General features: G+C 41.6%; 1 protein-coding gene across 1 annotated transcript in view; it reads right to left on the bottom strand.

Annotated features, from left to right (window-relative positions):
* The window catches only part of Slc22a15 (solute carrier family 22, member 15), a gene marked incomplete at its 5' end in the record, with an annotated part of 76,581 nt that overhangs the window by 31,738 nt on the left and 29,862 nt on the right, over nt 1-14,981 (bottom strand). The window contains 2 exon segments of the mRNA XM_005389035.2: nt 1,955-2,119; nt 2,887-3,019. Coding sequence (XP_005389092.1) covers nt 1,955-2,119; nt 2,887-3,019 — 298 coding nt within the window.

The raw sequence follows: 14,981 nt of genomic DNA, 5'->3' as shown, positions 1-14,981 counted from the left end.
AAAAAAATAAATAAATAAGAAAAAGAAAAATGAAAACTCAAATGAGGTTTGCTCACGAGTCCTAGGGTAGGAGCTGAGCTAAAGGAAAAAAGGAGCTTGTCCCAAAAGGCTGTGAAAACTTCTCTGGAGGAAGTAAATCATAAACACACTATGTGAGGGGCCAGCAGAAAGTCTGTCCATCTAGGATGGAGCTGGTCCTGCACATCCTTCAGCTCAACGGCAGCTTCAAGGACATATAAACTGAGCGGGAGTCTATTTTATTTAGCCTTTGTCTCCTGGTGCAATGTAAGAGCCCGCACAACCTCCAAAGCACCAGTTAGGAATCATGGGTTGACCAGGCTCCGTGAGGCGGCATGCTGAAGTCCCACAAGGACAGTCCTCAGGGACAGTGGGAAGATATGTGCTTAGGTGTCAGCCAGACCTGGGCTGCAGCAGGCCCTATCAGCCATGACCTATGGGCACGTGTCACCTCCCCGCTCGGAGGTTCAGTTTCCTGATCCATACAGTGAGGGTGGAAATTCTCATTAACAGTAAGCTCTGAAAATATACAGATAAATGTCACTTGTCTGGGGTGGTATTTGGCATGTAACAGATGCTCAGCAAATGCTAGCTGGCCCTGGGCGTTAAAGAGAGACACAGCAGTCTCTCATATACACCCTCGCTCAGATGCATTTTTTTCTTTTTATTTTGTTGATTCATTTTAGATATACACAGTGACAACATTCTTCGTAGGAATTTGTACCTGTACAGGGCATATCTTGCTTCTCTCCTTTCCCATTCCTCTCTCCTCCCTTCAGCCCCACTTCTCCTCTTTACTTACAAAAGCTTTGTTTCCAGTTTTTCCTTCTATTCTTTTTTCTTCTTGTCCCTTCTCCCCCTCCCCGTGTTCCCCTTCTCATATGCTACATTTTTATCAGTCACACAGTCCATATGTCTCCCTATGGGCACAAGACCATCAGTGGTAATCAGTGATTGTCAAGTTATAAAAGCAAGATAAAAAGTGATCAATGTATCCTATAATGTAAAAAGCAGAGTCTTTAGATACAGCCACTCTCCCAAGATAATATTTTAAGTCAACTAAACTTTTATAATCGTTTACTTCACTATAGAAATAGTTCTTGCGGAGATGATGCGTTTGTTAAGGAGAATGCAGAACACGGCCTCAGTTAGGGTATGCAGCATCAGTAAAGTAATGCTACAATCATGCCACGTACTGATTTGAGCAGAGGAGTAAAAATGAGAAAGGGCATGGGACAAGGATTGAAGAAAATGTAACAAGAAGGTTTCAAGAAAGGGGTTTCTTGTACTCCTATCTCGGTACTATTTCCCACTCTGAGTAAAGAGCAGTTAGTTCTGTTCTAGGAAGTGGATACTGTCCACAATCATCTGGAGACGGGTCAAGGGTGGATGACAAGCTCACTGGGAGTCAGGCACCAGAGGAACTTCCTGCTGCAGAATATGAGTGAAATGACTTCTCTTACCCATGCAGGTCAATCTCAGGAAAGCAAATCTAATACAGGTTGAGCATCCTTAATATGAAAATTCAAATGCTCCATAATCTGAAACCTTTTAAGCACTAACATGACACCAAGTAGAAATTTCTCCACCTGACTTCATGCGACGGATCATAGGCAAAATGCAGGTGCCCTAAAAATACTATATAAAATTACTTTCAAGCTATGTGTATACGGTGTATAGGAAATGTAAACGAATTTTGCGTTTAGAGTAGGGTCCCATCCCCAAGATATTTGATGATGTCTTTGTAAATATTTCAAAATCTGAAATCTTAAATACTTCTGGTCCTAAGCACTTTGAATAAGCAATATTCAATCTGCAGTTGGATAAGACACCTTGAGTTCAGATGCATTTTCAGGCACTAGGGTTAGACTGATTCCCTCCAAGTTCTTTCTGGAGCCACTCACCCTGTCCAGATCTGCATGAATTTAAGCAGTACCTGCGAGAGCCCAGTAGGCGGTGCCCACACATTCATTTAGCAGGACAAAGGCCACCAGCGACATCCCTCCATTCATCATGCCCACCAAGAAGCGGGTTATTGTAAAGAACTCATACGAGGGGGAAAATCCATTTGCAATAGCAAATAAGATGTCAAGAGCAAAACCTAGAAAGAGAGAAACAATATTCAGTCATCCAGAGGTAAAACAGCAGTTGATGAAAGTAATAAATTATATTCATTAGTTTGTAAAATAAACCTTCGTACACATAAATTTCCTGAGCTAGTTTTTTTCTAAGCCTCTCTTGAAAACTAAAAAATGCCCAGGTTTGCTTTCTTTGTTTCACAATTTCTGTCAATCACACAGAATTCTCATTATTCATAATGCTAGGAACTGAAAACCCTTGCCCATACTTAGCGTGTCAAGAGAACTATGCCAAGCTCCGTGGAGTCCATCTGAAATGAATCAGTACCCAGAGGTGTGAAGACTACTTCTAGAAGGTTTTCTCCATCTTTCATGGCTTCCCTTGGAAACACAGTGTAAGCAATTTAGGGGCTGCAGAAAGCACCATCACATAAAAATGTTTTCAACAGGGGCTGGGGATTTAGCTCAGTGGCAAAGTGCCTGCCTGGCAAGCGCAAGGTCGTGAGTTCGGTTCCCGGTACCAGAAAAAAACCAAAAAAACCAAAAAAAAAAAAAAAAAAAAAAAACCAAAATGTTTTCAACACAAATCTATGGCCTTAACCTGGTGGATGGGTCACTGAAAACCACTTGGCCAGAATCAGCTCTGACAGCAGTGCACTTTCCCCCCTGTGTAAGGAAAATAAACTCTCTACCCACAAGAACTTTAAGGAAACAGTCCCCTTACCATTTCCCTAAGAATCTTAGCGAAATAAGATCTCTTATCAGTTCATGAACACTGGTGATAGATTACCTGTGAGATAGACTTTTTTCCTTCCAAAGCGGTCTGACAGTTGACCAAAAGAGATGACGCCAACAAACACACCACTGAAGAAAAAGGAGCTGGCTGCACTGACTTTGTAAGATCTACTGGCAATTAAGAACCACTAGAGGAGGAAAAAATAAAAGCAGGACATTTAGATCACAGGAAAAAACCATGGATCGCATTAGGTATTAAAAAATAACATACAGTCAAATGCAGAGGCACGCAATCAACAACCTTAGGAGTCCCAGCACTTAGGAAGCTGAAGCAGGACCACTGTGAGTTCAAGGCCAGCCTGGGTTACATAGTGAGTGCAAGGCCAGCCTGAACTACATAGTGAGACCTTGTCTCAAACAAACAAAAACACAAGAAAACAAATGCATCAAAAATGCACGGATGCAGTAACTTCTCCACCCCATGCGCCCACTATTAACCAGAATGTGGTAAGCATCCATCTTAAACAACATCCAAAGAGCCTGGTTAATCAGAAACTATTGTTACTATGTAGTTCTAACTCTACGTATGTCTCATTATAGAAGTGTACAAAGCATGTAGAGGTAATTATTTATGTAATTGTCAACTCTGTCTCACCTCAAGCCCCTGTTTTTCTTGAAAGCAAGTACCCCATATCTTTCACTTCCATTTCTCTGATGCCTGTGAATCCTATGGCATATATATGGCAATAAACGAATCACCCTTTTGTTCAATAGACTAGTATGTTTAAAATCCCTTGAGTATGTTCCTCAAAAGAATGAAATATTAAATCAAATGATCCAGGAATTCCTTCTATCTATCTATCTATCTATCTATCTATCTATCTATCTAATCTCCCAAAGAATTGAAAGCAGGGACACAAAAATGTGTTTGAACACTCATGTTCACAGAAACATCATTTAAAGCAGTCAAGGTGAAAGCATCCGGTATCTGTCAATGAATGAACGGATAAACAAAATATGCTGTTCATACAGAGTGTAGTACTACTCAGCCTGGAAAAGGAATGGAAGTTCAGATTCCTGCTACAACATGGATAGCCTTGAAGACTGTTATGGTTTGTGTCTGGCTGTCCCCCCAAAGCCTCATGCAGTCATGGGCTGGGCTTCTAGAGTTTATGGTTGATTCATGGGTGTGAGAGCTATACCTGCCCTTGCAGGTAGTCTGCAGACAATGTAAGGGAGGAAAAGAGCCTTGCTCTCTGCCGCTCCTTCCTTTTTGCTCCTGTTGCTTTTGCTATCTTCTGCTGCCATGAACTGTTGCCCTCTGCCATGTGCCTCTCTGCCTTGGAGCCAGCTAAGTATGGACTGAAACCTCCACAAACTGAGCTAAATAAACCTTTCCTTCCTTCCTTTTGGGTGTTGGGTATTTTGTCTCAACAATGAGGGAAAAGTAACCAAGACAAAGACATGCTAAGTAAAATAAACCGGACACAAGATAAAGGTTTCACCATTCCACGTGTACGAGGTGCCTGCAAGAGTCAACTTCACAGAGACAGAAAGTAAAATAGTGATTACCAGAGCAAAGTAGGAGGGGGAATAGGAATCACTGTTTAGTGGGAATTGAGTTTTCATTTAGAAAGAATACAAGTCCTGGAGATGGACAGTTGTGATGGTTGCAAAATAATGTGTAGATGCACTTAATGCCACTGAGTTACACACTTACATATGACTAAAATGGTGAGCTTCAGGCCATGGAGATTTACCACAATAAAAAAAAATTCCTTGGGTAGTAGTACCTTCTACTTTTGAGCAACTTATAAAAACAGCCACCCAGTTCTTCAAGAACTAATACTGCAAACCTTGCCTAGTAATGTGTTAGTGGTGTTTGGTTTCGAGGATAAAAGTGCACCTGTGTTAAAGAGATAACCAGAGAGTACCACGAGACCACTCACCTCTCCTCCACCAGTGCCCTGCCCTGGAGCCCGCAAAGCCAGGTGTCTGAGAGGCCTCTCTCAACCAAAGCCTGCAAGACAGTACCCTCCTCAGTTGCCCTTCTCTATTCTGCAGACCACTCTTTCCCAGACGTTGAGAACCAGTCCTTATGGCCCAAGAGGCACACCTGATTTCTCGCTTTCTCTGGTGTTTCCTATGAGCCTAGACGGGTAAGAATTCTGACAAGACAGCTTCTGGGTATCTCTGTGCCTACATACATAGACTAGAGAGCTGGGAAAGAGATAAGGATGAGGCCTCCCTCACTAACTGTGTGCTCATTTCTGAATGTATCCATTGTTAACAAGGTTAATTAACTGGTTTTCTTAGCCCTTTCTGTAGCTGGGATGTTCAGTGTCACCCGAAGACCCAAGTATCAAAGGCTTGGTTACTGGAGTAGTGGACCTGGGAGGCACTGGGACTTTTGGGAGGGGCCCTCGCAGGAGGGCTTCAGGTCACTGGAGGAGTTCTGCTTCATGCTGCAACATGAGTGAAGGAGACTGTGAAACCCTGGCCCTTTCCTCTTCTCATTCTGTAGCCTGGCCATGGGGTGTGCAGTCTACCTCACCTCCAGCTCCCCCCATCACTGCCATCCAGCTCCCACTAGGGATCTAAAGACAAGGGGCTCACTTACCATGAGTTTTCACTTCTAAAACCATGAGACAAAAACCAACCTTTGTTTTCATAACTAACTAAGGCATTTTGTGATGACCGATGGCTGGCTAGCCAAGAAAATTAGTAGTGAGAAGTGAGGCCACTGGCCACCTGACAGTGTGGAGAAGACTTGAGCTGGTTTATCTGAGGACTCAGGAAGAATCTGGAGGGACAGCCTAGAAAACACATAGAAAGCTGTCAGAAGAGCTTAATGGGCAAATCTGGCTCAGAAGACCAGAATGTTGATAGAAATGTGGACAGTAAAGGTTATATTAATGAGGTTTCAAATGGAAATGAGGATTCTGCTGGGAGTTGGACTAAAGGTTACCTTTATCAGAATGGGAAAAAAAAAACACCTTGATGCTTTATGGGAGGCAAAGCTTTAAAGTGATGGATTAGTTATCTGGTGGAGAAAATTTCAAAGCAGTGAAGCATTCAAGCTGTGGCATGAACTAGGATGGGGAAGTAAAAAGCTGGAAGGCGCCGAGTCTCTGAGAACATGTGGGGGTGCCTCGGTACTGGTCCATTCTTTTGTGAAGTCAGAACTGGCAGGACTCGCTGAGGAGGAATGTGGCGAAGGAGAGAGGAGAGGGAGCGTCACCTGGGCTTTCAGTGTGAGCCACTGAGTGGGTAGTGAAATCAAGAGTTCTGTTTAGAGATGCTGAAACAGAGCATACTTCTAAAACATTTAAATGGATGTCAAGCAGGCATTTGGATATGAGTCTTGAGCTCATGGGGGAGGATGTAAGGGTTTATGAAACTGTCAGTAGAGAAGGCTCAGAACTAAGGCTCAAAACACTTCCACGTTCAGAAGCTGAGAAGAGCACTAATGTAGAAAACTTACAAGCAGAACCCGGAGCGATAGCAAGAAAAGAGAAGGAAGCATGATGTCACAAAAGCCACAAAAGGAATTCTGACACAGGTAGGATGGAGAAGTCAAATACATTTAATGCTGCATTACAGGTCAAGTAAGATGAGGAAAGTGATATGGCATGTCCACCTAGAAACAAAGTGGACACTTAAAATGCACACTTTAGCTGAATGAGAATGGAATCTAGATTGGAGAGTGCTGAACTGGAAGAAAGTGAGGAACTGCAGATAGCAGATGTGTGCAAAATGGTTTCAAGATATTTTGCTATGATGGACAGCTAAGAATGAGACAATATCTAGAAAGGTATGTGGCTCACAGATTAGTGGTATCCTTTTTTCAATATAGTGTATGGGTGAGCATGTACACTGAGGACAGCAAATCTGTAGAGAAGATATATTTGCAGGAGAAAAGCCCTTGATAGAGTAATACAGTTTGGATTTTAAATGTCTCCCAAAGGTTCATAAGCTAAAGACCTGGTGCCCAGCTTGTAGCACTATTGGGAGGTGGGAAAACCTTTCCTCTGTCACACCTCCTGCCATGGTATAATGTCTCACCACAGGCCTGAAATCAACAAGGCCAAATCACCATGGACTGAAACCTCTGAAACCATTCTTCCTTCAATATCAGGTATTTTGTTATAGCAACAGAAAGCTGGCCAACACAAAGAGAAAGAAGGAATGGGCTTGAGTATACAAAAGTAAACAGTGTAACCTTTATCAGAAGCAGGGAGACTGGCACTGTACAAGGTGGGGGGCAGAATATGGCTTGAGAGGCAGGCAGTGAAGGGACACCTGAGGACACACAAGCTTCACTTTTATTTTTCATTGAAATACTAAGTAAGGTCAACTGAGAGAACAGAAATATAGTAGGAGTTAGAAGTTTAGGGAGAAAGATGGAAAACATGAACCCTTAAGGGTCAGACATGGCAAAAGCTCACTGGAGTTTTGTGCTATTGGTTTTATGAGGAGAAGGTGGAGAGTTAAAAGTGCTGTGGAGTCAAACAGGTACCAATTGAGAGTATTCACAAAGAAGTTATTATTACACTGATAGAATACATACTGCATATGAAAAAAATACATAAGGGAGATAGTGAACAACTGTCACTATATTAAAAATCTCCTCTATCTTTAAATCTTTTCTAAATTTTCTATTTTTTCCCTAATTGAAATTTGTTTGACCCCCAAGAAAATAACTTGGTAATCTGAGTCATTTTCAACTGCAGCCTGCTTCTTCTTTTTACATATATAGACATGAGAATCTGGAATGGGAGTAGATGACAAAACTTCCAATCATCAGTTCATCTGAAGATCATGTTGTCAGAATGCATAACCTACTACCTTCCTGTGGCAGAGATGCCAGCTTGCTTTGAAACACCTAGTCTTTCCTTCTTCAATAATAATAAAATGTTTAGGTAGGCATATGACTACTCAGAGTGAACACTTCATGTCCCAATCTCGCTTACAGTTAAGAATGGCCAGGTTACTAAGCTCTGGGCAATGAGACATAAGCACAAGCACCATGTGAGGAACTTGTCTTAAAAGTCAGCTGATTCCTACTTGTCCTTTCTTCCTTTCCACTGTTTAGAAGGCCCATGTGAAAGCTGGAGTTCTACCATAGGTCATGGTGAAAAGGGTCACACAAGGGGGATGATGAATTCAAAAGGCAGAAGGAGCTCAAGTCCCTGAGAACACTGGGGGAGGTCTTTGGCCAGTGATGGTGAACTTCTTAGAGCTTTCAATGATACAAACAGCCCTCTGCAGCATGCATGCCATAGGTTCACCACAACCGTTCTAGGCATTGATACAGTTTTTAAAGTTCTCTAGATATTTCTTACAGATAATCAGTTTAAGAAGCCTGCTTGTCCTGGGCTATGGTATCTTCAACAACAGTGTCACTTCTAAAATGTTGATTTTGAGTATCCCTCTTACTCTCAGCTAACCCCAGCTTAGACGTTGTCATGGTTTGTGTCTAGATGCCCCCCAAAACCTCATGCAGTCATGGGGTGGGCTTCTAGAGTTTATGATTGATTCATGGTCCAATGCTGGGATTATGGGTGTCAGTGTTACATCCATCCTGGGGCGGGTAGCTTGCATACAATATGAGGGAATGAAAGAGGCTTGCTTGCTCCTCCCCTCTTTTTGCTCGTACTACTTTTGCTGTTTTCTGCCACCATGAACTGTTGCCCTCTGCCAGGTACCGACTCTGCCTTAGAGCCAGCCAAGTATGGACTGAAACCTCCACAAACTGTGAGCTAAATCAACCTTTCCTTCCTTAATTTTGTGCACTGGGTATTTTGTCTCAGCAATGACAGAAGAGTAACCAAGACAAAATTTGGTACTAGAGAAGCAGGGCCAGTGCTGTGACTGTACCTGATGTGTGGTTCAAGAGCCTTTGGAAATGGCTTGTGGGAAGAGTTTGGAAAGATTCGGAGATTTTACCTGAAAGAGAAGTGCTAGAAAGCCCTCAGCTTTTCTGTGTGGGAGATTCTGGTCAGAGCTAGAAGACCAGAAGGCTGATAGAAATCCTGCTGGTAAAGACTGGGCTTGGGAGGTTTCTGTTGGGAAGGACAACATTGGTTGTTGGACTCCAGATGATGTGTGTTATGACTTGGCAGAAAAGTTTGTCTGCATTTTGCTCATGTCCAGAGACTGCCTGAGACTGAGATTAAGTGCAGTGGACTGATTAATCTGGCAGAAGAAATTTCAAGGCAGTCAAATGTTGAGGCAATAGCATGGATATTGTTGGGGGCTTTTAGCCAGATTTATATTGAGAATCAAGAGCAAAGAGCCCAGGAGGATGATTTAAAATGTTGTGAATGTGGCCAGAAAAGAAGCTCCGGTAAAGCTGTGGATTGCAAAAATAAGCTGAGATCTTTGCTGAGAAGAAACAGGAGAATATAAAAGATGGCCTGAGGGCATTACAAGAAGCAGCAGTCTCCACCCTTTGCAACCTCAAAACTGCAAAGATGAAAGACTGCTTTGAGAAGAAAGCCGCAGAGTGCCATGTTCCAGAAAGGCAGCAGTCAACTATGGTCCAGAAAGGCAGCAGCCAACTATGGTCCAGAATGGCAGCAGCCAACTATGGTCCAGAAAGGCAGCAGCCAACTATGGCCCAGAAAGGCAGCAGCCAACTATGGTCCAGAATGGCAGCAGCCAACTATGGTCCAGAATGGCAGCAGCCAACTATGGTCCAGAATGGAGGCAAAGGCCACAGCAGGTTCCAAAATGGCAGTGGTATAGAAAATCTGTTACTCAGAATCAGGTTCAGAGTGCTCAGTGATCCAAGTATTTGACCCCTATAGCCAAGAAAGAAGAAAGCCTGACTACTGTTCCAGCTGGCAACAGACCTTGGTATCATCCATGTGGTGCTGGTTTTAGGTGCATGCAGAATGCAAGAGTTCTGAGGTTAAGAAGGCTTCCACCTAGATTTAAAAAGGCCTAGGAAGCCAGGCAGTGTGCTCCTGGGAGGGCAGTTTGTGAAGCTGCGAGTGTGAAGTGAAAGGTGCAGTGGAGACCCCAGAAGTTTGGAAAAGCTAGGATTATCTGAGGAAAGCTGCAAATAGGGAGCAAAGTGGGTCCAAGAGAGAAGCCATGGGAGCTATAACCACAGGAAATGCCATAGGGGTGGAGCCACATGGTGCTCACAATTTGCTGCAGATTGCCTTGGATGTTGATTATGGAACCACAGGACTTAATGTTTGCCCTGCTGGATGTTGGACTTGCTTTGGTCCCAGTGCTTTGTATCCCCATTTGTAACTTTTGGAATGGGAATGTTTATCTTGTGCCATTGAATGTTGGATGTGTTTAACTTTATTTTCATTTGTACAGGGGCTCACAGCTAAGAGTTTGCCTTACATCTTGGAGGATACTTAAGACATGGACTTTTCAGCAATGCTGAAACTTTTAGGACTCTGGTAACTTTTTGAGATGGACTAAAATGCCTTTTGTGCAAAGGGATGTACATGAGTCTTTGGACAGCTAGAGGTGGAATGTCACGATTTGTGTCTAGATGTACCCTCAAAGCCTCATGCAGTCATGGGGTGGGCTTCTAGAGTTTATGACTGATTCGTGGTCCAATGCTAGGATTATGGGTGTGAGTGTTACACCTGCCCTGGGGTGGATAGTTTGCATACAATGTAAGGGAGGGAAAGAGGCTTGCTTGCTGCTCCCTGCTTTTTGTTTATGCTGCCTTTGCTGTTTTCTGCCACCATGAACTGTTGCCCTCTGCAATGTGCCAGCCACTCTGCCTTGGAGCCAGCCAAGTATGGACTGAAACCTCCACAAACTGCAAACTAAATAAATCTTTCCTTCCTTAATTTTGGGCATTGGGTATTTTGTCTCAGCAACAACAGAAAAGTAACCAAGACCGACATCTATCTCATTTCCTCTAGTGCTACAACTTAAAACATTCTCCCACTTCTACAAGACCTCCAGCTACCAAACTCTACATACTGAGTATAGCTTTCACCACTAAAAAAGATGAAATGTATTAATAAGCCACGATTTAAGGATCTGTGAAGAAAAAGGTATATTTTAAAGTTTTTATAAAAGAGTAACAAGAGATGGGGCTTGGGGATTTAGCTCAGCGGCAAAAGTGCCTGCCTGGCAAGCACAAGGTCGTGAGCTCGGTTCCTGGTACCGGAGAAAAACCAAAAAAAAAAAAAAGATTTTTAAAAAAATAAAAGAGTAACAAGAGCTCGTGCTTGAAGGAGAAATTTTATTTTGTGAAAAGCAAATTTGTTTTGGATATATGGATAGTTCAGTGGAAGAATTTTCAACTTATGAGAAGTGCCTATGATGACATTTTTTCAGGTCTAAATATGAATTAGTATTAATTGTGAGATTGTCCTAGAAGAGAAAGGACTGTATCCCTCACAGGGATAGCCCTTTTCCTAAAAAGGACAATAAATAAGGCCTAATTGTACTTGTTTTAACAACCTTCAAAGTCAAACAGTTGATTTTATATTTCATGTTCTTAGTGTTCATGTGTTTTTAAAATCTGGTCTGCAACTTTAGCCTTCATTGTTTTGTAACTCGATTTTTGCTATTCTGTTTACAAGACCAAGATATTTAAGCTCACACTGATCTATCTTGTACTTAACCAACAAGAAATAGCTAATTTGGTCACTCTGTAGCAACTATTTTGTTGACCACATTTGCAGAACTTCTCAAATCTATCAAAAAGGCCACATTCCTTCCAGCATCTGGATGACTGTCAAGTTGGATGGTAAATTCTGATTCTCAGCCTGCCAGATCTAACAGTTAAAGTAATTTATATTACTTTTTCTTCAAGTTGGGGCTAATGCATCTCCCTGTTTCTCCTGGAATAAATTCAGGAACTGACAGACAGCTTGAAAAATGAACTTTAAAAAAAGCAAATTAGAAAATATGAAGCTGGAACCCGCAAGATCTCCCTAATAGACTTAGATGAATTGGGGGCGGCCAATGCAGGACATAATGCAAATCAAGGATTTAGGACAATATATTGACCACTAGATTTCTAGAGTCTCTAACCCCGAGTATGTGAGATTCTGGTTTAAATGTTTGATTTCCAATTTTAAGTATTTTTCAAATATCACTTAAATATTTAGCACATACTCACTATGTGATCTAAAGGTTTTATTTTGTGAAAGCTCAGATAGGCTACCAACACAGCAATCCTTATAATACTAAAGACAATGTACTGGTATAACCTATTTGTAAAGTTTTGGAAAGAGGTGAACCACTAGACTAGACTCAACTGCTATTTCATTTTCTTGCCCTTTTTGTCAATACTTTGTGCCAGGGTAAAACCTAAACCAGGATACTACCAGGTCACTAAAAATTAAACTACAATAAACTGAAGTATGATGACTTTAACATTTTCAAGAAATGTGTTTTTCATGAAGTTTGAGATTGTATAAATCATACATTTGTAAGTCATTCAAGCCATTATTGGCTAGAGATTATTTATTAAAGCAATGACTCTTATTGCTGATCAGTCCACAATTTGTGTTAATGGCAGGATAAATTCTAAAGCCACAGAATGATTGTTCTTTGTATACTAATTCAATTCAAATTGGAAAAGTCACTTGTGAATTGAAAAAATATAAAATCCATTTTTCACATGCATTAACAGGCACAGAGAAATATAAAGACAAATATCTTCAGTGTTTCTGGCTGACCTATCTAAATCTACAACCAACATCTGCATTTTTATTCATATGCTCATCACAATCACTAAATTGATTTCATGAGTTGAACATTTATTATACTCTATTTTCAAAAAGGATTTGAAGGACCCAGAATTAAAAGCACTGTACAATCATTCACATAAAGAAAACAGACCTGAGAGGAAACCGGGTACAACTGGAGGCAGAATCAACAGCAGGTGCCACTAACACAGAAGATGAAAGGAACATAAATATGGCAAATACAGGTGTGAACACAGCACCAGGTGCTCTACCGAGCCTTCCAGCTCCTAAAGAGGAAAAAAGGTAGATGGACTGAAATAAAGAGAACAGACAAAATCCTCTTGGCTGGGTGTTAGTGAAGCATTTGGGAGGTTTTTTGTTTTGTTTTGTTTAATATTTAAGTTCTTTCTGCTTAGAAGCCGAAAATAAATGGTATGTCCCAATAAGAAATAGCAGCAGATCAAAAGAAAGTGCTCTTGTTGCAATACAGAGCACAGGACAAAGGTGTGGGAAAGGCCTAGCTAAGGCCATCAGTGAGCCAAGGCAGTGCTGTAGAGTGAAGCTTCAGGAAGAGAAAAGATTCAAGGTGTGGTGGAGACAACTATGAAGCAGCTCTGAGCAGGACTTAAACAACTGGCTTTCCATGTTTACTTGTGAGTTTGTCCAAGGTGTATGCTCCTTGTCTGGAGATGGCCAGTGGACTCATAGTAAGTGAACCTTATGAGTTACTGATCCCTATTGAGGCCTGTAATGGTGAGTGAAGCCGTGACGCCTCAAAGGATAAGATAAGGTCACAGCCAATGAAACCTAGATCTAACCTCAACTAGAGAAAGACTATAACCTCAGGAATCTCCTGGGTGGATTAACTTAATACCTTACTTGGAGAAGTGGTTCTGCCCTTCTTGAGTAGTGGCCTCCCTTCTTCTGATAACCAAATAAATATGGGCCACCAGAGAAGGTCTTGGTCTTGGCCCCAAGAGAATCTTGAATTCTGTGAGAGGGTTTTGATCCTCCTGGAGCCCTGAAATCATTCCATTTGCCTCTTTTATTTAGCCTTTGCCATGCACTCATTTGGGAGATTGTGGACCTGATCAGCCCACAATAACTAAGGGATATTATTAATCCAATAAAGGTGGACAGGGCAGGGCAACTGATGTTCAGAGGTGATACCTGAGTCCAGCCATTCATTAATAGGAATTTCTGGTAGCATCTGGATGGGTTAAAGGCACATTGAGGAAAGTTGAAAGATGAATTTTAAAGGCAGTCACAAAGTATATCTTTAGCATCTCCCTTGAATTTGTCAAACCATAAGCTTTATGGAAATGTCATAAGTCAACTCAGTAATTTTCCTGACATGACAGAAATATGATAATCTGAAAAACTTAAGTGTTGCCTTAAAATTCACTCCATGCTTATGTAATCCTAAAGATAAAATGAAGATGGGCACTGTGGCACATGCCTGTAATTCCAACACTCTGGGAGGCTGATACAGAAAGATCTCAAATTCGAACCCAGCTCAAGCAACTTAGTGACTCAGTGAGAAATTCAGTCTTAAAATTTTTAAAAATACAAAGGGCTAGAGATACAGCTCAGTATAAAGGCCTCAGGTTCAGTCCTGAGTACCAATAAATAAAATATAAAAACAAATATAGTAGCTGAATAATGAAAAACATAAATATCCAAGGTATGACAAATAGGCAGGCTGCTGTGTCTTATACACAGATAACTAGCAGTTAACCAACCTTCACTTACTACTCTCCTCCTATCCCCACAGCCACCCTTTGCACAACAATTACAATAGGATCAGTAAAGACACTGTAGGTTTTAGCGTTCAGCATGTGTTACATTCAGGAACCTGGAAATGCGGGACTCAACTGGATTTCAGAAATCATACTAAGAACAAGGAGTAGATTATTATGACTCAGAGTCCCAGAACCAGGTGTTGCTAAAAAGGAAGAGACAAAGAGAGAATGCAGGCTGCATAACAAATATCAGGTGATCATTACATGGCATCCTATGTACTTGGGAAAGAATACAAAGAAGGCTGGAGTGAGGGAGAAGAGAAAGATGTGTCTTAAAATCAATGTCCAAAATGACTTTTGTTAAATTTTCATATTTAGCTAGCCTTTTGTCTGGAGCTTTACCTCACTCCACGGCATGTGTCTGAACTACAATTACTATTTTGTAGTTGTAATTGTATCACTCACTTTACTGTTTGTGTGATATCCTGGGGCACCGGCATGACAGAAACAACAACCCCAGTTTTCTTTCCTTTTCTCCCTGCACTGAGTAGTGCTATGCTGCTGTATCTTTCCCTGCTGTGCCGGAGCACAGAGACCATGACAGATGTTCCCTCAGGAGTGCGTGTCTATTAGGAAGACTGAAGAACAGGAGGGCTCTCTTTTACTATACTAACTTGGAATTCAGACACATCCATCCTCTACTCTGAGCAACCTCTTACTGACTC

The sequence above is a fragment of the Chinchilla lanigera genome, unplaced genomic scaffold (assembly GCF_000276665.1).
Source record: "Chinchilla lanigera isolate Chin_1 unplaced genomic scaffold, ChiLan1.0 scaffold00034, whole genome shotgun sequence".
In the NCBI taxonomy this organism is placed as follows: domain Eukaryota; kingdom Metazoa; phylum Chordata; class Mammalia; order Rodentia; family Chinchillidae; genus Chinchilla; species Chinchilla lanigera.
This window is presented reverse-complemented; position numbering and strand designations above follow the sequence as displayed.